This window comes from Phallusia mammillata, chromosome 8, assembly GCF_965637545.1.
Source record: "Phallusia mammillata chromosome 8, kaPhaMamm4.hap1.1, whole genome shotgun sequence".
NCBI classification, from domain to species: Eukaryota; Metazoa; Chordata; class Ascidiacea; order Phlebobranchia; family Ascidiidae; genus Phallusia; species Phallusia mammillata.
The window spans coordinates 13,295,138-13,317,536 of record NC_137259.1 but is presented as its reverse complement, the minus strand read 5'-3'; the positions used below and the strand labels follow the sequence as shown (position 1 = coordinate 13,317,536).

General features: G+C 40.9%; 4 protein-coding genes and 1 long non-coding RNA gene across 6 annotated transcripts in view; 1 reads left to right on the top strand and 4 right to left on the bottom strand.

Annotated features, from left to right (window-relative positions):
- Positions 1-6,721: 6,721 nt before the first annotated feature.
- LOC145205551 (uncharacterized) lies at positions 6,722-8,336 on the bottom strand. The gene is made up of 2 exons (XM_080078284.1): positions 7,084-8,336; positions 6,722-6,899 (listed from the first exon to the last, which is right to left on the bottom strand). The coding sequence occupies exons 1-2, from the start codon at positions 8,334-8,336 to the stop codon at positions 6,722-6,724; spliced, it is 1,431 nt and encodes a 476-aa protein (XP_079934410.1).
- Positions 8,337-9,021: 685 nt separating this feature from the next.
- On the bottom strand, positions 9,022-10,179 carry LOC145205550 (uncharacterized). Its single transcript, XM_080078283.1, has one exon. It carries the CDS (start codon positions 10,177-10,179, stop codon positions 9,022-9,024), a length of 1,158 nt encoding a protein of 385 aa, XP_079934409.1.
- Positions 10,180-10,411: 232 nt separating this feature from the next.
- LOC145205549 (uncharacterized) lies at positions 10,412-11,344 on the bottom strand. The gene has a single exon (XM_080078281.1). It carries the CDS (start codon positions 11,342-11,344, stop codon positions 10,412-10,414), a length of 933 nt encoding a protein of 310 aa, XP_079934407.1.
- A 2,081-nt stretch (positions 11,345-13,425) lies between these two features.
- Positions 13,426-14,649, bottom strand: LOC145205522 (uncharacterized). Its single transcript, XR_013853678.1, has 2 exons — positions 14,402-14,649; positions 13,426-14,329 (listed from the first exon to the last, which is right to left on the bottom strand). It is a non-coding gene; the product is annotated as an uncharacterized LOC145205522 (long non-coding RNA).
- A 1,541-nt stretch (positions 14,650-16,190) lies between these two features.
- The window catches only part of LOC145204236 (disco-interacting protein 2 homolog C-like), a 32,453-nt gene continuing 26,244 nt past the window's right edge, over positions 16,191-22,399 (top strand). For both annotated transcript variants that reach the window (XM_080076721.1, XM_080076720.1), the window contains exons 1-2: positions 16,191-16,427; positions 20,006-20,077. In XM_080076721.1, the coding sequence (XP_079932847.1) occupies positions 16,337-16,427; positions 20,006-20,077 (163 nt within the window). In that variant the 5' untranslated portion in view covers positions 16,191-16,336. The remainder of the gene's footprint in view (positions 16,428-20,005; positions 20,078-22,399) is intronic.

Below are 22,399 nucleotides of genomic sequence, written 5' to 3'. Positions count from 1 at the left end.
ACGTCCTTGGGAGGGCAAAGTGAGGGGGTGCAAGGTCGAGAGGAGGGATGGACCTTTCCAACGGTACCCCGATTGTCGCTCTGTGCGCTCTACTATTTGCGTAGTGGGCTCGCGAATTCTGGTCAAGAAAGTACACTTGGTGCAAGCATAGGCCTTTTACGTTGTTGAAGTCCGCGATTGCGTCACTTCGAGGTGCCCCCCTTGGGGCAGCTCTTAACGACACACCTTTTGAGGTATGAATTCGAAATTTTGTACGAACTATCAAGAAGTATTACTCTTTCCATCGAGCGCGGTCCCATAATTTTACCATAATCCGTTGTGACGTCACAATGCGACGAAAATCACCTTTGTTTAAACAATCGCTGGGTGGCGCACGTCCTTGGGAGAGCAAAGTGAGGGGGTGCAAGGTCGAGAGGAGGGATGGACCTTTCCAACGGTACCCCGATTGTCGCTCTGTGCGCTCTACTATTTGCGTAGTGGGCTCGCGAATTCTGGTCAAGAAAGTACACTTGGTGCAAGCATAGGCCTTTTACGTTGTTAAAGTCTGGGATTACGTCACTTCGAGGTGCCCCCCTTGGGGCAGCTCTCAACGACAGACCCTTTGAGGTATCAATTCGAAATTTTGTACGAACTATCAAGAAGTATTACTCTTTCCATCGAACGCGGTCCCATAATCCGTTGTGACGTCACAATAAGACGAAAACCTCCTTTGTTTAGACAATCGCTGGGTGGCGCACGTCCTTGGGAGGGCAAAGTGAGGGGGTGCAAGGTCGAGAGGAGGGGTGGGCCTTTCCATCGATATCGGGATTGTCGCTTTGTAAAGAATTGCCTTTTCCATCGAACCTGATCCAATGTTTTGCAATATTCTTTTTGGGCATCGCAATTCACATCTCCACATATTATTGTTCATTTGATTTACGGCTGTTGGTGACTTGTAATTGGGTCTGTATGATCACACGCGGGTGGAACCATATGAACAGGCATTTCCATGCACGGTTTCTTGCTTTGGATGCAATCATTCATCATCGTCATTTTGAATATTATTTCGGGAGTGTACCTAACTCCTGTTTTACGGCAGAGTCGCGACTGTTGTGCTTGCGTTGGTCGCGTCACAGGGTTAACTTAGTTTAAGATGTAAAAAAGTTGTGTTAATGATGAGCGATTGACGTCATTTTTTGCATGACGTCATCAGAAGGTGTGATGACGTCATGTATAAAGTTTGGGCTCGCTACGATGAGTATTTCACAAAATGGCGTTTTTTAGAAGGCCTGTAAAATTTTATGATGACGTCATAGTGATGTGTGTGACGTATCCGGGTTATGACGTAGTTCATTATATATCAATATCGTAAGGTTACGTCATAGGGTTCGGAAGTTATTGCGTTTGGTCAAGAAAGTACACCAGACCCAATAAGTTAACGAAGCCTGAAAATTGAAATGTAGGATAGCCTAAGTTTCAAAAAGACTTTTGAAACCTGTGCCATCACTTCCATATCCCAATGCCCAGGCCAAAATATTGCCTTGTTTTATTTATGACATGTCAAGTAACGCACAAGACGAAACTCATGACAACTTTTGAGCCAGACGGCATTACATCACAGGAAACCCGGATTTGTCAAATCACGAAACATTGCTCAACATTGCATCGAGCTGTAACTTTCCCTTGGTTCTAATTATAGATTTAGTGACCGTCTCCTTACTTGTTAAACCCCCACGACATGAAATGTCAGATACAAAAACTTTGGTAACTGCCAAGTAAAGAAAGGCACAACAACAGCAGCGCAAAATGGAAATGGTATCCCAATGCAAAACGTTGGGTTAAGTTAAACTGTAAACAACAAAACATAATCTTAGTTTTATTCTCAGCACACACTAGTCATATCATTTTTTGAAATTACTGTTAGTTTGTTTTGGGTTCAACAAGGCAACTCTCATCTGCATTTCAAAATTAACTTCTCTGTCCAGCAGGCTTAACAATGTGTTTTACAGCATTTATAATACAGTTTTTTGGTTCTATCTTTCAGGAATAAAACAGCTTACCACATTCTGTCCTTCTGAAGCTATATCCTTGTAAAATGACAAGGCACCATAAAATCACATCCAATAAAGTCATGGTGCGTGCAGTAAAAGTAATCCAATATGATAAACTTTTAATGAAGGTTACACTTCGAATGGATGGCTTGCAACATCAATTGCTTTCGAATTACCGTTGCTTGACCAGTTGTACGCAATATGATACAGGATTACCAAGTAAAAAATTCCTGAAACTTAATATATGCCTACTCCTAATATAACTCCTCTTGGAACACAAAAAGTCAAACGAAAATTTAATGTTGTACATTAAATTATAGTATTGTGAGGTCCAGGTTGCTTTTAATAATAAATGTTAAAGTTTTTGTTGTTAACTACAGAAACAAATAAAAATTTAATGTATTTCAGTTCCTTATGCCAAACCAAGAATTGAATTGTTTTTATTCAAACCTTTTTGTGGCACATTTTAAAACAACAACAACACGACACAGCTTTCGACATCTGTACACTACTGCTTCTCACTACAATATACAGTATGGGGGTTTATTAGGAAACACAGCTGAAAACTATATTTTTAGACGTTAGTTTTGTACCTTGTTTGGTTACATAAACTTGTAGTAAGATCGGATTGTGCTAAAGTTTGTCACATGAAACACTTTTTAAAAAAAATTAGTCCTAAAAATGTTTGTACTAAACATTTGTTTGTAACTAAAACAAAGTGTTTCAGTTTTATCTGTCCCGATGCACGTAGGCAACATAAATCACAATTTCTACTGTAATATAAAATTTTACTGACGAATAATCATTCCTCCACACTGCACCTACACGCCTTCATTACCTAATCATCAGCCTCATTGGTGGCTCGTGCCTAAAACTTCTGCGGGTGCTGCTCCAAGTATTTAGTCTTTATAGGACATATAAGTTGGCAACATATAGAAAATCCACCGTTCTAGTTAGCTACTTGTTTTGTGTAGAAAAACGAGTAGCCTAATACATATCTTATTAAACATATCGCATTTTAATCAACATGAGTGTAAACAGCAGGCGGTATCATTTGTTTAGTTTGTTTACTTGCACGTCTACAGCCCAAACCCAATAACAAAAACACATATTACACAGGTTTGACGCAGAGCAGTTTAATACAGTAAAGCGACAACAATAAAAAGGAAAAAAAATGGCAAAAGGAGAAGTAGGCTATTTGGGTTTGAACTTTGAAAACATTTTAGAAAAAATGCTCATAACAATGACCACCAACTCACACACTTTCTATTCAGTCATTAACGTGGTCATGTTTCATTAAAGTAAGTTATAGTCACAGTCGGCATTTTCAACATATTCTATAACACTTCACAGATTATTGCCACGTAAAATATTACAGATTATTACAACGCATAAAGCTTTTTATTTGTGTCATAACCGACAAATTTAACAACTTACATTCGTTTCAGCTCTTGTTTATTTAAACATCTTTACTTTAAAGTATTGTGTATACACTATTATCATTCAGTTTCTTAACTTCTATACATGTTGCTTTATTTGGTGGCTAATTGCTTATAATTAACTGTTTTTTACAGTACAAAACTCCTCTAAATTTTTCAATTTACAACACTTTCACTTAAATTCAAACCATATTATCGAATCTTGTGCTTCCGTTTTACAACCAAAATAAGTCATAAAGTTATCAGTTAGTTGGGCAAAATAATTGACAGCTTTTTTCTTCGTTTCCAAACAACAACGAGATCGCGGGCGTGCAGGACTGACGTGTACCGCGTGCGCGCGTGCACGACCCTGTAGTCCGCGTGCAAGGCCGATTTCAGTAGGCGCAAAGCAAGCAATAGGCCAAGACATGACAATTAAATGTGTTTGGTGCAAAATTCTGCGTGCAACCCCGAAAAAATGGCGTGAAAAATCTTTTTGTTTTTTAAAAAAAATCGCGCGTGCAGCTGCCATACTCTGCAAACTGGTTGGTGGTCACTACTATCTCCTTTGTAGGATGTTTAATCTTAAGAAACATTTCCTGTGAAGCAATTTAGCAGCTATGGGGTGTTTTGTGATACGGTACATGCCCATTATATCAAAACACATGATTGCACTTGATTGCAAATATTGTCCACATGGTGTGTTAAAAGAACTTGAGTTGTCATCACAGGTATTTCAAAATTCCTGTTGCCTCTGCATTGTTAGTTCTGTATTTGATGTTGCCTGAATTTCAGTGGGGCATTTAATTTCACAGCCACAAAGCCATTTCTTTGATATCATTCAGAAATGACACGTACTGTGTAAGTTATTTCTTGTTGTTGCTTAATCCTGCCTCCTGGCATATTTGGAATAGCAGGTGTATTATCCCTTTTTCTTTGCACATTTTAATTTAGTTATTTAATATAACGGTTAATCGTGACTTTTCAAGGTGTTAGGATGGCAAAATAATTCTTTAACTGTACTCACTGTCGAACTTAACACATGTTTGGCTTGGAGCACAGTACGCGCGGAGCAGACAACACAACAACCGCAACGGGTGGATCTGCGCGACCGACAGCTCAATTGTTACCTATTTTGCCCGGCATGTAGCTTTTCCAAGTGGGCATGCACAAATTTCGATTTGATTCATGTTAAATCAAGACTGACATAAAACTTTGTATCGTCGACAATACTCAACAAAACCGCTTTGCAACCTAGACGTGACGTAACGACAACCCGCATATTTCCGCTGTTGTGATTGGCTGAAAAAGCCCTGTGGTTCGAATTCGGAAACATTTTGGAAATATGCCCGCGTGCCGGATAGTTTTACTTGGCGGTCTGCGGACCGTAGGTTGCCAAAGCCTTACCCTGACCTGTAGTTGACATTTATGCAGCAACTTCTTTTTAAAAGGTTGCAAGCGCTGTTTGTGTCATCTATCGGTATTTAGCAAATTTTCGGATGATATGCAGTAGTGTAAGTGTATTTTCCGTAGCTATGGGTTGTGGAGCAGTAATTACTTTCCTGGATGGTGTCTGTAAAAAAAGCTAGCAAAATCATTCACCCGTACTGGTAGCAAAAAAAGATACAGTCCAAGAGACAGATTAATCTGTTTTACCGTTATCTCATTGGGTATCGGAGTGCGTGTTTACTGTCTACTTAGTCGATGAGAATCGGTTTGCCTGCTGGCTATCAATTTTTTGGCGAGCTATCAATTTTATTGCATGTTTATATTACCGGTAAGGAATTTAATAAGAATACTGACTGCAGAAAAAATGAATTCTTGCAGATTGTAGTTGAAAAGTATTTGCAAGTATTTGCAGCAGGTTGCATATTTAACAAATTTGTCGTCCAATTGGGGTGACGATAAAAAATAATAGTTGTGTGCGTGTAAAAGACCTTGCGAGGCCGAAACCGAATATTCGATTACAAGGTCGAATAATTTCGGCCTAATCAGAATGAACCTAAAATTCCCTTTCTGATGATTGTTGTAGCGTCGCACCTTTAGTGCAGAACCTGGATAAACTGCCAGTGCGAGCAACAGAATTTTATTGGATCAAGGTTGAATGGCGCGCGCAATAAACGCGCTTTTCTGCAAAAAAAAACGCCACAAGTGAAAATCAGAACGAGCAATATCGACACCATACGTGTGACAAACATATGTACAGTAAGAAGCAACATACCAAACTTTGATCTGTCCAAGCTTTTCGATTACGTATACGATCACAGGTTGACTATCACGGCGTTCAATGCAGCCGAGCCACGCCATCAGGCCAACTTACCGGTAAATAAACCGGGTTGCAACAGTATAATGCACAACACAATGTATGCAGGTCCGACTTGGGTTCGCTACAATATAAGACAACGTGTTGTCAATAACTGGTACTGTACAGGCAAATCGTAATAACATAGAATGCTCACCAGTAACTCAAGTCTTTACACAGCTCAAATATATCCGTCGACAGTTGGCATATTATCAGTAGCCTAAACTTCTATATTTACATAGAAAGAAACACATACCAGTTAGTTACCTATTACATAATCACTTTCTTGCGGTCAGCACATAAAGCAACAAGGGGTGACACTAAAACGCTGAATGGGCGGGACGTCGCGGAACCGCTAAATATCAGGTAAATTGCTGACGGTTAGTGCTATTAGGGTTGGGTTGGGGTTTTATAATAGTACATAAATCAAAAAATGTCCCTGCCTAAAACTTATTTAGCTGTTTCTTGACATTCAGCAAAAATGCTTGGGCGGGAAGTCTCCCTCGGCCGCTGAATGTTTCCCTCGGTCGCGGAAGGTATCCGGGGGAATTATTTTTAATGATTTTATATTATAAAACCTTATCCCAACCTTAATAGCACTAACCGTCAGCAATTTAACTCGATATTCAGCGGTTTTCACGTCGCCCCGCCATCTCCCACCCATTCAGCGTTTTAGTGTCACCCGCAACAAGTAATAAACGCAAACCATGCGGTCTCGCACAAGGTAATTGCACCACAATGGATTTGACGTCACAACGTCATTGTTGCGTCAATAGCAATGTCAGGACGATATTCCCGGTACCCGTACATAACAGCTTGGCGCCACTAGAGGCAAGAAATCTTACATTCTCCCCCACCAAAATGGGAAACGCTAAAGTTAATGCGTTTACAATTTTTTACAACATTTAAAAGATTTGTGCCTCATTAGGCTCCGCGCGCGCGAAATAAGCGTTCACGACAGTCCAAATTTTTTACATCATTGGCTCTGTTTCTTCTTCATCGCCCTCAGTCTCGGCAGGAACGATAACGCACAGCTTTGCAACAGGTCTCGTCAGGACTCCGCTGGAAGTCTTCACTTCAACGCTTCGGACAATGCCGTTTTTGTCGTAGAACAAGTTAAGAACTCGGCCCATAGGCCAGCGCAATCGTCTGCCAACAGCACAATATCGTTGACAGCAAAATTCTTTTTACGTTCATGCCACTTCTGTCTGGCGATGATCGTCCGAGGGTATTCTTGCATTCAGCGACGCCAGAACTCGTCAGCAAGGTACTGCAGCACGAAACCGGCGTCTCGCGAAGCAGTCGGTCTTCGAAGTATTCACTGGCGGCAAACCGAGTGTCGGTCTTAGCTTCAGCAAATTTTCTCAAGGCACGACGGATTGCAACTCGTGCGTTAACAACCCAGTAGCGCTGACATAACAGGTTCATTGTGTGGTTGACACCCGAGTGTCCCGGCTCCTTGCTGTGGTAGTGTTCAATTAGCAGATCGGTAAAGTGAGATCGGTGTGGGATAATAGCGGGATGTTTAGCTTCGTAATCCAGGCAACAGTTTTCCAGTCTTCCTCCTACTCGCAACACACCGTCTACCATGATGGGATTTAGCTTGTAGATCTGAGACGTCTTATTTTTGTGCGCGGGAAGGTTTCCTTTAGTCCAATTTGAAAATTCTCGCCGCTGGTTGTATTGTACAAGTGTCTTTTCAGCGTCCTGTAGCTCAATAACGGTGATTGGCGAGCGAGAAAGCGTAGCGGTTTTCCCTTTAGTCTTTTCGCGAAGATATTGTCGGACGCGCAAGAGCCATCCAGTGGCGATTTTAAGTCGGTAGAGTGACGAAAAGTGGTTGATCAGCGTATCGGTCGGTGAGCTGTCGCTGATTGAAAGAAACACGTCAGTTGCCTCTTTTAAATCAAAGCTGCTGTAGATTCCTCCCGGTACTTCGGGTTTAGCAAATCCCTTAGGCCACTGATCCGGGGGAAATCGCAGGAAGTCTGGGCCGTTTTGCCATAATTTGGACCCAACGAAGGCGTCGGCCACCATGCCGCGTGAGGCTTGGTCTGCTGGGTTCGAAGCGGTGGGGACGTGTCTCCAATCATGTGCGCACGTAAATTTCTCAATTTGCGAAAGCCTGTTTCGAGAAAATACCGGGAAGTTCTTGCTGTCTGCAAAGAGACTGTGAAGAACAATAGTAGAATCACGCCAAAAAACACAAGGGCAGTTTTCCATACACAGCTCCTTCTTGACTGTCCTGGAAAGCTTGACAGCATCCAGCGCCGCCTCCAACTCCAAACGGGGGATCGTGTGCTTTCCAGAACCTGACAAGAGCGACCTCCCCATTACAAAACTGCAGTGTGCACTGCCGTCTTCCATCGTTGTTCGTAGGTAGCACACACATCCTCTTGTAACTGTCGAGGCATCAGCGAAGAAGTGCAATTGTTGCCCTGTTATCTGGTTCGTTGTTTTAGGCCCAAAACATCGGGGAATCTGGACAGCGCGCAAACGTTCCAAGCTGCTGCACCATTTTGTCAAGTCAGCTCCACCAACCTCCTCGTCCCAGTCCAACTTCTTCTGGCACACATTGCGGTACATCAACCGGGCCTCCAGAACGACAGGTGCCACGAATCCCAGGGGGTCAAAAAGGGAATTAGTTACCGAGACTCGAGAGCATACCTCGTCGGGTCAGCGGTTTAGCGGGCAGGTCGACGCTAAATCGAAACATCTTCGTTCACGTCCCAGTTTATTCCCAACACAAGTTGCTGCACGCAATCCCCTAACCCAGGGGTCACCAAACTAAGGCCCGCGAGGTCATTTCGTCCGGCCCGCGATCACATTTTTTAGGTTGCCAAATTGTATTAATAACTTTGTAACATTAAAATTTAATCTACTCCTTACAATTTTTTTTCTGTGGGGATATTCAGAATTGATGTTACCGAGTTTCATAGGATTATAACGCCCAGGATTGATCCAAAGCCAGTTTGTTACGTCACAGACAAGACTACAAGTATTAATTGTGCGCAAATAAGTGCCTTCTTTTGTCACTTGTGGCGTAATATACATGCATTGCTCGTAAGATGAGACTAATTATACAGTTTAACAGTCGCATGACTACTTTTTGAATGGGATTGTAGAAAGACCATATCTTGGCGCACCTAAAAACGCCTCGCGGGCTAAGTTTGGAAAGACGGCGCTATAGGGCATGTAAACTATGCGGCCCGCGCGAATTATTATTAGCACTCATCCGGCCCGCAGTGAAAAAAGTTTGGTGACCCCTGCCCTAACCTAAAGATACGTTTTGGCATGCCTTGCCTCTTTCTTCGACTGGAACAGATTCCATGACTGCGTCGCTGGTGGAAACCCACCTCGTCAATTTGAATCCACCCAAGGCGAGCAAGCTTTTCAAGTCTTTCACTAACTTAATGGCGCTTGAGTCGCAAGGGGCTGTCGCAAGGCAATCGTCGACATAGAAGTTGTATCTCACAGCGTCAGCAACTCTGGGGTCGAAGAACTTTCCATGTTCCCTTGCAGTTTCACGTAAACAAAACGTAGAGCAGCTGGGGGAAGAGCGGGCGCCGAACAAATGTACATTCATCCGGTGCGGATTAGCCACCTTTGACATGTCCCCTCCTGGCCACCACAAGAACCTCAAAGCGTCGCGATCACGGGGAGCGACTGACACCTGGTGGAACATGGCCTCTATGTCCGCGACGACCGCAACACGATCCTTTCGGAACCTCGCCAAAACGCCAACAAGGTTGTTTACCAAGTCGGGTCCCTTCATTAGCTTGTCGTTAATTGATTGACCCGAGCACTTCGCGGCACAGTCGAAAACGATTCTGACCTTTTCAGGTTTCTTTGGGTTGACGACTGGGTGGTGTGGGAGGTACCATACTCTATTCTTCGTACCAACTTGGTCTTCAGGAATTCCCTCTGCATAACCCTTTTCCAAAAGGGTGGTCATATTCTCGATGTACTTATCGCGCATCGCAGAATTCCGCAACAGGCGCTTCTTTAGGCCTTCCAAGCGCCCACTGGCCATTGGCAAGCTGTCTGGGGGAACCTCACTGTCATTCTTCCACGGAAGTGGCAGCTGATAATGCGCGTTGACGCGTTCTACCAGTCGCGTCATCATATCGTAGGCGACTACATCCTCCCTCGAGTATTTCATCCCAAAGTTAGAAACCTCCTCGTGACTGCGCAGCCATTGCATCAGAGATTCAACATCGCCGATATCGTCTTCTAGCGATGGGAACGAGCTTCCTTCATCGTTAATAAGTACGTTTCCTAAACAGTCAGCTTCAACATCTGAGGAAAATGCCGTCAAGTAGAAGCTGGATTCTTCCTCTACATGCGCTTGTGTCTCCAGAGAAGGGCCCTTCAATAGCGTGTGGATTGGGCGCAAAGCGGCTCTCCAGGCACCTGTGTGCGATCGCATTATCGTTCCCAATCAGCAATGTTACAGCGCCACCCTTTATTTGTGGCAAGTCGACACCACGCAAATATTCGTACTTTTGCAGCCTTTTAGCTTCTGGTACCCGGCTAGGGTTGGCGGGAATCCTATCGGCCAATACAACGTCCCCCCCCCCCCCTCCCCCCCTTTAGCGGTGAAACAAATAGTGACACAGAAGTAGTGTCAACGGCTACATGCTGATCCGTGGTTAGTGTGTTTAGCTTAACGTACACGACATTCGCAGTTGTTTAAATGTCCTATTAGCACCTGAGTCATTTAAGGCGTATGTATTCACCAGCTTGTGTCCACATCGTACTTGAACAGGAAGTATATCCAGGTAAGCGGACGGTATCCGTGCCCAACCATTTTCTCTGTTGATGACGGAATTCATGCAGTCATTGTGAAATTTGCCCACATTGCCGTTTGTCTCTTTCTCGGAATCTGTGGGTTTGCTTATCCACTTCGGGTTGTGAAGTAAAGTGTGATAATACGCACTGTCGCAACCTTCCTCGTCGCAGTTATTCTCAGCTTTACAATCGCGTACCGAATGCCCAGGAGACAAACATTTGTAACACAGCCCTTTGATTCTTGCAAACTTTCTTCGCTCCTCGTACGATTTACGTTTAAATTGTATACACTCGTCGATTCGATGAGGCCTTTTACAAAGTGTGCACAGACGTGAGAAATCAACTGCGATGGCACTCCCTGGAGCTAAAACGTTTACGTTGTACGCAGATACTTTCTGCCTTCTGGGTGCAGCTGTGTCAGTCTTTTCCATAGGTGAAGAAAACAAGCACTTTCCGAAAATCGAATTGGCTTCTCGGCTTTGCTCTATGACAAACTTTGCGAAGTCAGCAAATCTCGCCACATTATTTGTTCTATCCTGAACACGCAACGATTCAGAGACCCATTTTTCCCGCATCTTAAGTGGCAGTTTGTAAGCAATCGAGGAAATAAAAAAAGAGTCTACAATGGACGTACCGACCATTTTTTCCAGGGAACCACAGCAATTTCGGAGCAGTACGGCCAGTTTCTCGAGACCGGCTGGGTCATTGGAAGTTAGTCTTGGGACATCCTGTAGCAAATTCTCGCAGCGCCGAGCTATTATATGGGGTTGCCCGTATCTTTCATATAATTCGCGACGAGCCATTTCGTAACCCTCTCGAGGGCTTTCACACGCAGAATGCTACTTCAATTGTTCATATACACGCTCTTCACAATGTTGCAACAAATAAATTAGCTTCAGGTCGAACGATTCAATCTCATCCGCAATATGCAATTGGTAAACGGTTGATCAAGCTCCAATAGTGCATGGGGTCACCTTTAAACTTTTCTACAATCGGTTTCGGAAGAAAACGTTCACCAACCTCCAGGTATCGGTTGTGGCTAGCACGGGGCGCTCGAGTTTCGAGTGGTTTGGGGGGCGCCTGATAGGACTCAAATTTATGTTGTGCCGGCTCATGTGCACGGCATTGGTAAGGCGGAATTGCTTCTTCTTTAACGTATTTCTGGACGAAAGTGTCGCGTTCGGTATATCGCTGGTCTTGCGCATAATCCTTACAAAGTGCTGTCGGTTGCGCTTTGTAGTCAATGTAGGTATGTACAGGGCTGTCCAGTGGGCTACTCGGTAAAGGCACTGTTGTCGAGCCAGAAAATCCGGGATGTTGCTTACCACGAATGGATTCAACTACAGACGCTTCCTCCCAAGCTCTAGCTTCAGCAAGTTCCAACTTTCGTAGCGACTCGCGGTCTGCTAACTCTCGCTCAAGTTCTGCCTCGCGGTCCGCAAACTCGGCCAAATCTTGCTCTGCTTTTGCCTCGCGGTCGGCCAAATATTGCTTTGCTTTTGCCTCGCGGTCCGCTAGTTCCTGTTTTAATTTCCTTCTAGCCGCCTCCTCTTGCTTGCGTTCCTCGTCCTGTCGCCGGGTCACTTGGGCAATCCAAAGTTAAACTTGACTTTCTTTTAACCTCAAACTACGCATGGAACTGGTCGTAGAGCCTATACTCTTTTGATCGTCTACGACAGTGGTCTTCAACCTTTTTTATAGGCGACCCCAATTTAAGGGAAAATAAAATCAGAATTTACATGCGACCCCATTTTTTTCAACACTGAGAAAGAATGTTTTAAGTAATGCTGAACGGAAAGAACAAAAGTATTACGAAAAAAGTTTTTAAGGCGTTTCATTAAAGACATAAACCCAATTTTTGGAACACAAACTTTTCAAATTGTTCAACATTTAGTTTGCACTGTTAGTGAAATGGTTGCGCCTGTATACTGTCCACGAATTTTTGAAGCCGCGGCTTGACTTTGCACAAGCTTAACCGCATGTTATGCTCCACTTCCAATCGATTACGATGTTTCGTTTTTAATACACTCATTGCACTAAATCCTGCTTCACACAGCCACGTGGTTAAAAACGGGATTAGAAAAATTTGGCATAGTTGGGTACCTTGCATAAATAACTATTCACTCGTTCTGGTGTCACCTTAAATAAGACAACCTTATAGTGTTGAGTCATAATACACATTGTCCAAACCCATTGTTACGCGATAAAGGCATTTTCTGTTTTTTCACTACCACGATTTAATTGCAACAGGAGGTAGCAAGCTGTACTACAAAACAAGAGCAAAAGTTGCGATCTAAAAGAACATAATATTAGTTTCATTTTCTGTTATCAATTTTAAAATGCAATAAATTAAATTCGGCGACTTATTGCGACCCCAGAAAAAGTTTAGGCGACCCCACTTGGGGTCGCGACCCATAGGTTGACGACCACTGGTCTACGACGTAGACTCTACGTTCTACGATAAAGGGACTGTCCACTAATGGCGGTAGAGATGCATTGGAAACTGGAGTTTTTTGCCGTACATCACAGAGCCATTGTTCCATACGCTCGTCGAACTCGATCTTGTCTCGAATATAATTATATTTAGATTATAATCTATCTTTCTTGTGCGACTACCTGGGACAACGTCCCCGTCGGACACTGTTTTGCACAGTGACATAACTCTTTGAAAGTCCTTTTCGACTTCGGGAAGGAATTGTTCAACGGCAGGCGCGTCAGTAGGTTTAAGTAAGAGACTTTCAGCTCTGACATATTTAGCCATGTGACTACTGTGAGCAGCAACAATAACTTCATCATCCGGATCCATTGTTGGTTAAGACAAGTTGATTAGTTTGAAAACGATGTAGCGTCGCACCTTTAGTGCAGAACCTGGATAAACTGCCAGTGCGAGCAACAGAATTTTATTGGATTAAGGTTGAATGGCGCGCGCAATAAACGCGCTTTTCTGCAAAAAAACGCCACAAGTGAAAATCAGAACGGGCAATAGCGACACCATACGTGTGACAAACATATGTACAGTAAGAAGCAACATACCAAACTTTGATCTGTCCAAGCTTTTCGATTACGTATACCAGGGGTCACCAAACTTTTTTCACTGCGGGCCGGATGAGTGCTAATAATGATTCGCGCGGGCCGCATAGTTTACATGCCCTATAGCGCCGTCTTTCCAAACTTAGCCCGCGAGGCGTTTTTAGGTGCGCCAAGATATGGTCTTTCTACAATCCCATTCAAAAAGTAGTCATGCGACTGTTAAACTGTATAATTAGTCTCATCTTACGAGCAATGCATGTATATTACGCCACTTATTTGCGCACAATTAATACTTGTAGTCTTGTCTGTGACGTAACAAACTGGCTTTGGATCAATCCTGGGCGTTATAATCCTATGAAACTCGGTAACATCAATTCTGAATATCCCCACAGAAAAAAATTGTAAGGAGTAGATTAAATTTTAATGTTACAAAGTTATGAATACAATTTGGCAACCTAAAAAATGTGGTCGCGGGCCGGACGAAATGACCTCGCGGGCTGGATCCGGCCCGCGGGCCTTAGTTTGGTGACCCCTGACGTATACGATTACAAGTTGACTATAAGCACGGCGTTCAATGCAGCCGAGCCACTTCGTCGCACAGATACACAGGTTAATGACCAATTGAATCTTGCCCACTGTAATGGTTGCGGCATAATTATGCATTCAAGTACAGCATAAATAACGACTCTATTAGGCACAACACAACACAATGTATGCAGGTCCACAACACAATGTATGCAGGTCCAAACCTGGGTTCGCTACAATATAAGACAACGTGTTGTCAATAACTGGTACTGTACAGGCAAATCGTAATAACATAGAATGCTCACCAGTAACTCAAGTCTTTACACAGCTCAAATATATCCGTCGACAGTTGGCATATTATCAGTAGCCCAAACTTCCTTCTTTACATAGAAAGAAACACATACCAGTTAGTTACCTATTACAAAATCACTTTCATGCGGTCAGCACATAAAGCAGACAAGTAATAAACGCAAACCATGCGGTCTCGCACAAGGTAATTGCACCACAATGGATTTGACGTTATAACGTCATTGTTGCGTCAATAGCCGTACATAACAGCCAAAGTATATATAAAACACAAGTAGTCCAACCCATTGTTACGCGATAGAGCCGCATGGACGCCATTTTGTGTCCAAATTAATACAGCAGGTATAGGGAAAAACACATAAATTGTCTGATTTTTACAAACTGGTGGGATTTAACGCGTGTTTGATAGGCAAAATCGAATAAAACGTTTGGGTTCTAACATTTGAGCGTGATAATGCTCGCTGAACGCAAATATTTAAAGTTTACATGAAAAATAAGCGGCCAAATTTACATGAAAAACAGCAATTTAGCTTTTAATATTACGGTGAAATGTTAGAACTCGAAATTTTCATTCAATTTGGCGAATCAAATTCGCGTCTATGCTCTCCAGTTTGTAAAAATCAGACAATTTATGTGTTATTTTTCTCTACCCACAGTATCATTTTGGACACAAAATGGCTACATAGGCTTTATTGCGTAACAATAGGTTGGACAACTTGTGTTTTATATAGACTTTGATAACAGCTTGGCGCCACTAGAGGCAAGATATCAAGATATGTTATAAACTGAACTTACGTTGTTGATGCAGGTGATCTTACGACACTCGAAAAAAATGTTTACAATTCAAAAACCTGGACAAAACACCAAATATTTTCTATAGAACGTGACTCGTCTTTTCTAGATACAACAATCAGTTAATGTATGATTCTTTAAATTGGCAATATGGAAAGTTTAGGGTCTGTACTTATGTCCATCACTTGCCTACATTCAAAAGAGACGTGATGCTTTCAGCGTGCTAGAAGCACCTGCTCAAAGATTGCCGGGCCAATCATTCGTTATCACGCAGTGTTTTCGATGCGTTATCACGTGGTTGCGTTCACTTCTTGTTTCCTTTGTTTATTGTGCACTGTCCTGCGCACATTCAGTGTTATTTACCCTGATAAAGGCAATTGCCAGAAGAGCTCTATAAATTTGATACTATGCCTGGCAGTAATAGCTTAGCCTTATATAGCCTACTAGCACATTTTTTTCACGGGGTCCGAACCCACGACACTCCTGGGGACGAAACCTGATTAGGGTTTGTTTTGTTTGTATATGGGTCAGGTGCGTCGGACCATTCGGCTAAGTTTCTGCCCTCTATTTGGTAAAGTTTTTTTTTTTTTTTTTTTTTTTTTTTTTTTTTTTTTTTCTTCACGGGGTTCGAACCCAGGAACCTCCCGGGGACGAATCCCGATCAGGGTTTTTATGTCTGTATATGGGTCAGGCGCGCCAGGCCATTCGGCCAAGTTCCTGCCCTCTATTTGGTAAAGTTCTTTCCGCTGATTTCGTTTAGTGCTTTTCCGCCTCTGGTGGTTGTTTGTAACAAATAATATTGCCGCTAAGTGACAATGTAAGTACATACATCATTCACATGTGGTAAATTTTTAGTTCGGAAAATAAATTTAATGACCACTTTAGTTCTAGTCAGAGTTTGTCCAGCGAGCAGGGTGCTCTTACTGATTTTGAATTTGAACTGTTAGATATCGGCTGGCAAGTTTTACGGTATCTTGTAAGTTATGACTATTCGTTTTGTTTTTCAGAGACATAAATTAGACATTTATTCCGAATGTTGTAAGAATCGAATGGATTTTCAGCTTTTGTTCATTTCTTCGTCAAATTTCCACGAAATGTTACTGTTTTGATTTAATAAAAGACGAGCAAGACAAACAGCTATAATGTCTAGTGCAAGTCAACAAATTCAATTCGAAAATGTACCTTTGGAAGTGAAAGCTAAACTGGCAGAGTTGGATATTGAAATATCAGAAGGTAAGTTTATTTATTTCATTGTAAAATACACTGTTGACAAGACAACAAAATTCCTATTTTATGTTTTTTATTTATGTCTAAGTTTTGATTTGAAATCTTTTGTTTTTGACAAAGATAAATTCTGAATGTTTTAGCCAATAAATCTTGGAAGTAACTGATTAAATTATGGAGCATAACAACAACAACCACTTGGATTTAATAATATTTCATAGCAAAATATTACATTTAAATATAACAATATATGACATAGCACCTTGCCCAAAAAAATTATGGATTTGCATTTGTACATGTGTACAAAACACACAAACATTGTTTAAAACTGTACAGACAATGATTTGTGGTTATGTTAGCAGTCTTAGCACCATTAACATTGATAAGGATTCATTTACAAGGCAATTTCGCTGATACAGAACTTGCGGTATACCGATATGTGTCGATTTGTTGATAACCAGACTTTTAGCCTTGGGCCATCTGCAGCAGTCAATATATGTGTACACTAACTTTTCAAGTGCCTGAAGGTGTGTCTACAGGAGATTTGGTGATTAACACTTCTTTGTTCATTTTAAATTGCTTTATAAGCAGTTTTATAATTTGAATCAAGCATTTTTTCTTTGTTCCTGAAAACTGTTAGCACCACATGTGATTGGGTAATAACGATATTTAAAGGCGATTCATTTTAAAACCCAAAATGCACAATTTATGTCATGTTGTAGCATTGAAGAAATATTTTCAAATCTTCAGCATGCATACAATCACAAATATGTATGATGTATTTGATAAACATAGTCTTGTTGAACAAAACATTTGTCTGAACTGGCATGGATATTTTTATGGACCAAATTATGTTTTCTGTGTTGACTAAATACAGTTTTTCCTTCCTTGTCACAAAGTTTAGGATAGCTTGTTGATATTTCCCTCCACATAGACATAAGTTCTCTCCAATCTGCCTTACCAGTTTTAGGCCTTGTAAAAAAAGATACTTAAAATTTCATGCTACTTGGATTTATTTTAACATTTATCTACTTGTTAGTTCTGAAATTCACACATGTTTTGTAATAGGCTAAAAAATCATGTGACCTTTTTATAACGTGTTTTGTGTCATATGACTGAGGAAGATTATTCGACTGAGAAAACATGTCGTTGCTTAATTGTAGGCATGTAAATTCACAACGAAGCCATGTCAATTTTTTTATATGTAATGTACACAATAAAAGGTGCATTGTATCCACGATATTGTATTTTTGACAGGTTAAAAATAGTTATATGCATGTCAGTCTGTTAGATGTAGGCATTAGGCAATTCAGAAATTGTTGGAATTTGATCATTAAGACGGACTAATATACTTTTTAGAGACTAACAAACAGCAAGTTATGTAAAGTGTAGTTGTTTGATTAGGTTATCTATGTTAATGCAATTCAAGGTACATTTTTGGACTACCCCAAAAAAGGTGTATGCAACATTAACTTTTTTGTACTATGAATTACCCTAACTGCCTTACTTGGTATTAAATCAGTCTTAAAACCTCTTATGGGGCTTTCTGTTAGATGGAAAACTCCGTTGTTTAGCTGGCTTTGTCATTTGATAAGTTAAAACCTTTAAGGTTCAGGCCAGCAATCTTGTTTGGTTTAAACATCAACCCATACCTATCATTGGGCTTTCTGTTCGGTGGAAACTTGGTTGTTTAGCTGCATTTGTCATTTGACAAGGTTAGGCCTGCATTTTTGTCTGGTTTGAACATGTGCAACATTTTAAACTCAAACACTTGAACAGGTATATTTAAACCACACTGAAGTGTGTTTTGTTTAAAAGTCGCCCATCAAAGCACCCTTACATCAATCGGATGACACAGAAACGAAAATCAATACGGAATTCCTTGATTGCCAGTGGCGCAAACCCGTTTCAGTTTAAGGCCGCCGGTTTATTGCCCCCCGTATGCAAATTATCTTTTCTCGAGACATGACGTCATTGCAATGGCGCATCGATCTCGTAACACCTGCCCCTGTTATAACCTGTGTTGCAATTGCCGATATCCGCCGACCTCAACTCGCAGGGGTCGTAGGGTCACCGACTTAATAACGCGAGTCTAACATATGTTCCATCGTGTGCCTAAATACCAACGTCGCAATTTTGTCATAAGGATTGTATTTTTGGAAAAATGCGCGGAAAAATGCGCAGAAAGAATAAACGTTTCAACAATTTTCGCTTGGCCAGAACTCAACCGGGAATATTGTACTACGCGTCGTTTTTAATGCGGTTTTTGTCTAAACACAGTTACAACGTTTGGAAGATTCCAGTTATGCCTGGACTTAAAATAACTGTTGAGCTTTATTAGGATTTATACGGGAAATGCTTTAGAACAGGTCGGCAACATGTGGTAAAACAGCCTTTCTAAAAAAACCAACCAATCCAATAACAACTAGTCGCACAAGCAAACGCATACATACACGTTGGCATGACAACGTCCGAGAGTTTTGCCCGAAGTTGCGGGGATGCACTGATGTGAAATAAAGTTTACAGCGCGTTACCAACTTGCGCTTAGAGCTCACGTGACTCACGTGATTTGGCGTTAGTTTTGTTGAGTCAGATATTCACCCAACCTATATTAAGCAATCGTTTTTTCGTCTTTGTTTCCCAAATTTTCCCAAACTGACCAGACAAGTGTCTATTGTTTGCCTTTGTTATACGGTTTCGAACTACGCCGATTAAACATGGTTGATCGTCCCGGTTGTCCATGTTGAATAGGCCAGCTGGTTGATACAAGTGCCCATGATTCATTGTGTAAGGAGAGTTTGATTTAGTCTTGTGTAAACTTTCTTGGGGCGTTTTGTTTGCATTGTAGTACCCCTGTGGTGCGAATTTCCTCGCCTTTGGTTTTGGGATAAAATCACTTGTTGTCTTTAGCCGGTGATCATTTTCAATTAACAATTTCAAGACTGGGCTTCAGTTTTTATAATCAACGTAAAACACTTTTTGGAGAAAAGCAAATATATATACATGCTCAAAAATTTTCAGCCAAAATTTGTTTTTGTTGAATTTCACATTTACTGTTGTAGCAAAACAAGAGTTCCCCTTGTTAAGCTTTTAGTCACCACTTAGCAACTTGGCTTGTTGAATTAATTCCGGTTACTTTCTTAATGCATTAAACAACATCTGTTGCTTTGCCACTTGGGCAGCTATTATGACATCACAAGACCCTTTCTATTCTCTTGAGAAGCTTTTCAAGTTCATTGTTTAGCTTTGACTGTGAATGCCAAAGACCTGTTGTGTGTTTCTTAAGTAGTAGCCCATTGAGTAGAAGGGCCTTTGAAAATAGAAATTAGCATACTTAAACTTCCACCCAACAAAGGCTGTTGAAATAAATACAATGGATTCCTTTGTGTTTTTACATTATATATTATGTAATAAATAAAGAAAATGCAACTTACATTAAAGCTTTATCTTACAGCCTATTGTATGATACAAAATATGTCAAAATGTTGTACTTAAAGAGTGTTTCAAGTTTGATATTATGCCTGGCAGCAATAGCTTATATATTAAAGAGTGTTTGTTTATGTATTTATTATGTGTTTTTTGTTTAGGCGACATCACCCAAAAAGGGTATGAGAAAAAAAGACTAAAATTACTGCAACCCTACATGACCAAAACCAAAGGTAAGTCTAAATGTACAAAGGAAACCCAGACAATCTAATTTCACTCCTACTTTCTGAAAATTATATTGTTTATGCTTGGTCATGGATCATTAGATGCGAAAAGCAAGTCCAGACAAGTCTATCCACCTAGAAAAAATGCCAGCCTAAAAATCTTTGACAGCCATAAGTAGTTTTGTGTTTGTGCAATGGTGCGTGTATGATGTGTTCAGCGTGTGGTCTGAATCATAGGTAGGCAACATTGCCAATTATGCACAGTATTTGTTGATTTATTATTTTCTGTTTCCTGTCCATACCAGCAAAAAAATTGTGACACTGACCATTTCAAACCATACAACACAGGAAGAAAGATGCTTAGTATTAGTGACATGCATAAAATATCCATTACTGATGCTTATGTTGCTGTCAGCTGCAGTTTTGTTCTCTTGTGGGGTGACATCATATGGCATTAAATTATTCATGTAAAGGCTTGCATTGTGCATCACATGATCTATGCTTTGAAAGTTTCTCTTTGAATTTGAATCTGCTTTATTTGAAATGTTCCAAATTCCATCTCTATTTTTGTGTTAATATCTAATAAAAAGCACTTGCAAAGCAATGCCAGTGATTGCATGAGAATTGTACAATATGCTAAAACTATCAATATGAGGTCAAAACTTGAGATCAATACAACATTTAGTCATGTTGATTTTTTTTCACTAACATCTTTGTGTACACATTGCATCGATCCAGATTCCAATTGGTCCACATTATAAAAGATTTGTGAAGAAATGTAATAAATGGGTTATCCTGAAACACATCAACATCTCCATTCAGCCTTAACAGGTTTTTCCTGCCTTGTATACAAGATATATATCTCTTACTATTTCATTTTTGTCATGTTAACGGACAATTTTCCCGCCCGTCAACACGCGCTTCCGTTTCTACTAACAAAAAACATTGTTTGATGAATAGACAGTCTGTAAACCGGCGTTTCAACCGCTTATTAACACCAGCAAGTCTGTGTGTGTGGGCTTTTTCACACCTGCCATGCAATCCATGCGATGCTGGTTAGATATACGCCGAAAAATCATTTCCTAACTGGATTCGTGCGTGTTCTAATTTCAAACAGTCGAAAAAGCTTCGCGGTTGACTGCACAACGCTTGTTCGTAAACTAGCCTCAGTTATTTAATTAAATACACACATGCTAGCACTAAGGGTATGGTTCATAATAAATACTATCGTTGGCTACAAATACAAACGGCATATTACGTAATTACTAGGCTCGTTACCCTTATAATTGTAATTTCCTGCCAAAGCTATTAAATTTCCGCTCGCGAAACTGGGGAATTCCCTTTTCATGCGTCCAAAAATTTACTCTGACGTTGAGAGAGAAAAAAAAACGAGCACAGCCACGAGTCTCGACATTTGAGGTAAAGTTATTGCGATGATAGGAAACGGTCGGGCACCTAATGACATCGTTGGCTTCTTGCATCCGACAATTATATGCGGATGGCCCAATTTGGCAACTGTCATTATTGGATTGTCAACCTCCATATCAATGCCTTAACTTTGCCTATCTCTCACGCTGCGCTTTTCCAGTTCAACGCCAATTCATACTTTTCAAGCCTCCCTAGTGTCAGATTTTAGTTTTGTTTTGTTCCCTGCGCAGATGTTAGAATTTTACATAATTTTTGAGAGTTTCTTTTTAGCTGACTAGGTGCACATCTTTATGGAAGGTTGTACTATTTTTTTTTTAGAGTAAGGTTTTGTTGCAAGAACAAGTGTCATTTACGTATGTACTGAAAACGGCTAAAGACGAGTAATGTAACACGTCATAGTTGTAGAATTACGTGGAAGGCATTTATGCCAAATGTTGCGTAATTTCAAACGTCCATAAAATTCGGGGAATTAATTGAAATAAAATCAATTAACGTCAGGAGCGAAACAACGTTTTTCTTCGCTGTAAAATGTCAAAAATCTTGAAACCGTGCGTTATTTAACTAATATTAGACTGACACATGTACATGCAACCTGCATTTTTTAATTAAAATATTCTATATTTCAAAACAAATTGAACACAATTTTTTTTAAATCAGAAAATGTGCCTGCTACTCTTACCACGACGCTAAAAAAACATATTAAACTTTCAGCTGTCAAAATGTGTTCATGCTGTTTGACATCACAAGTCATATTCATATGGTGGCGTAAAATGCGTTCCGGTGAGAACATATTAACCTTGTGACCGACCACAGCAGTAAGGCAAACGATAAAAGCTACGGACACAGTGCAAATATTTTACACCACAGTCCCTGACTTGTTAAGTTAACGCGACCCCCGTGGCC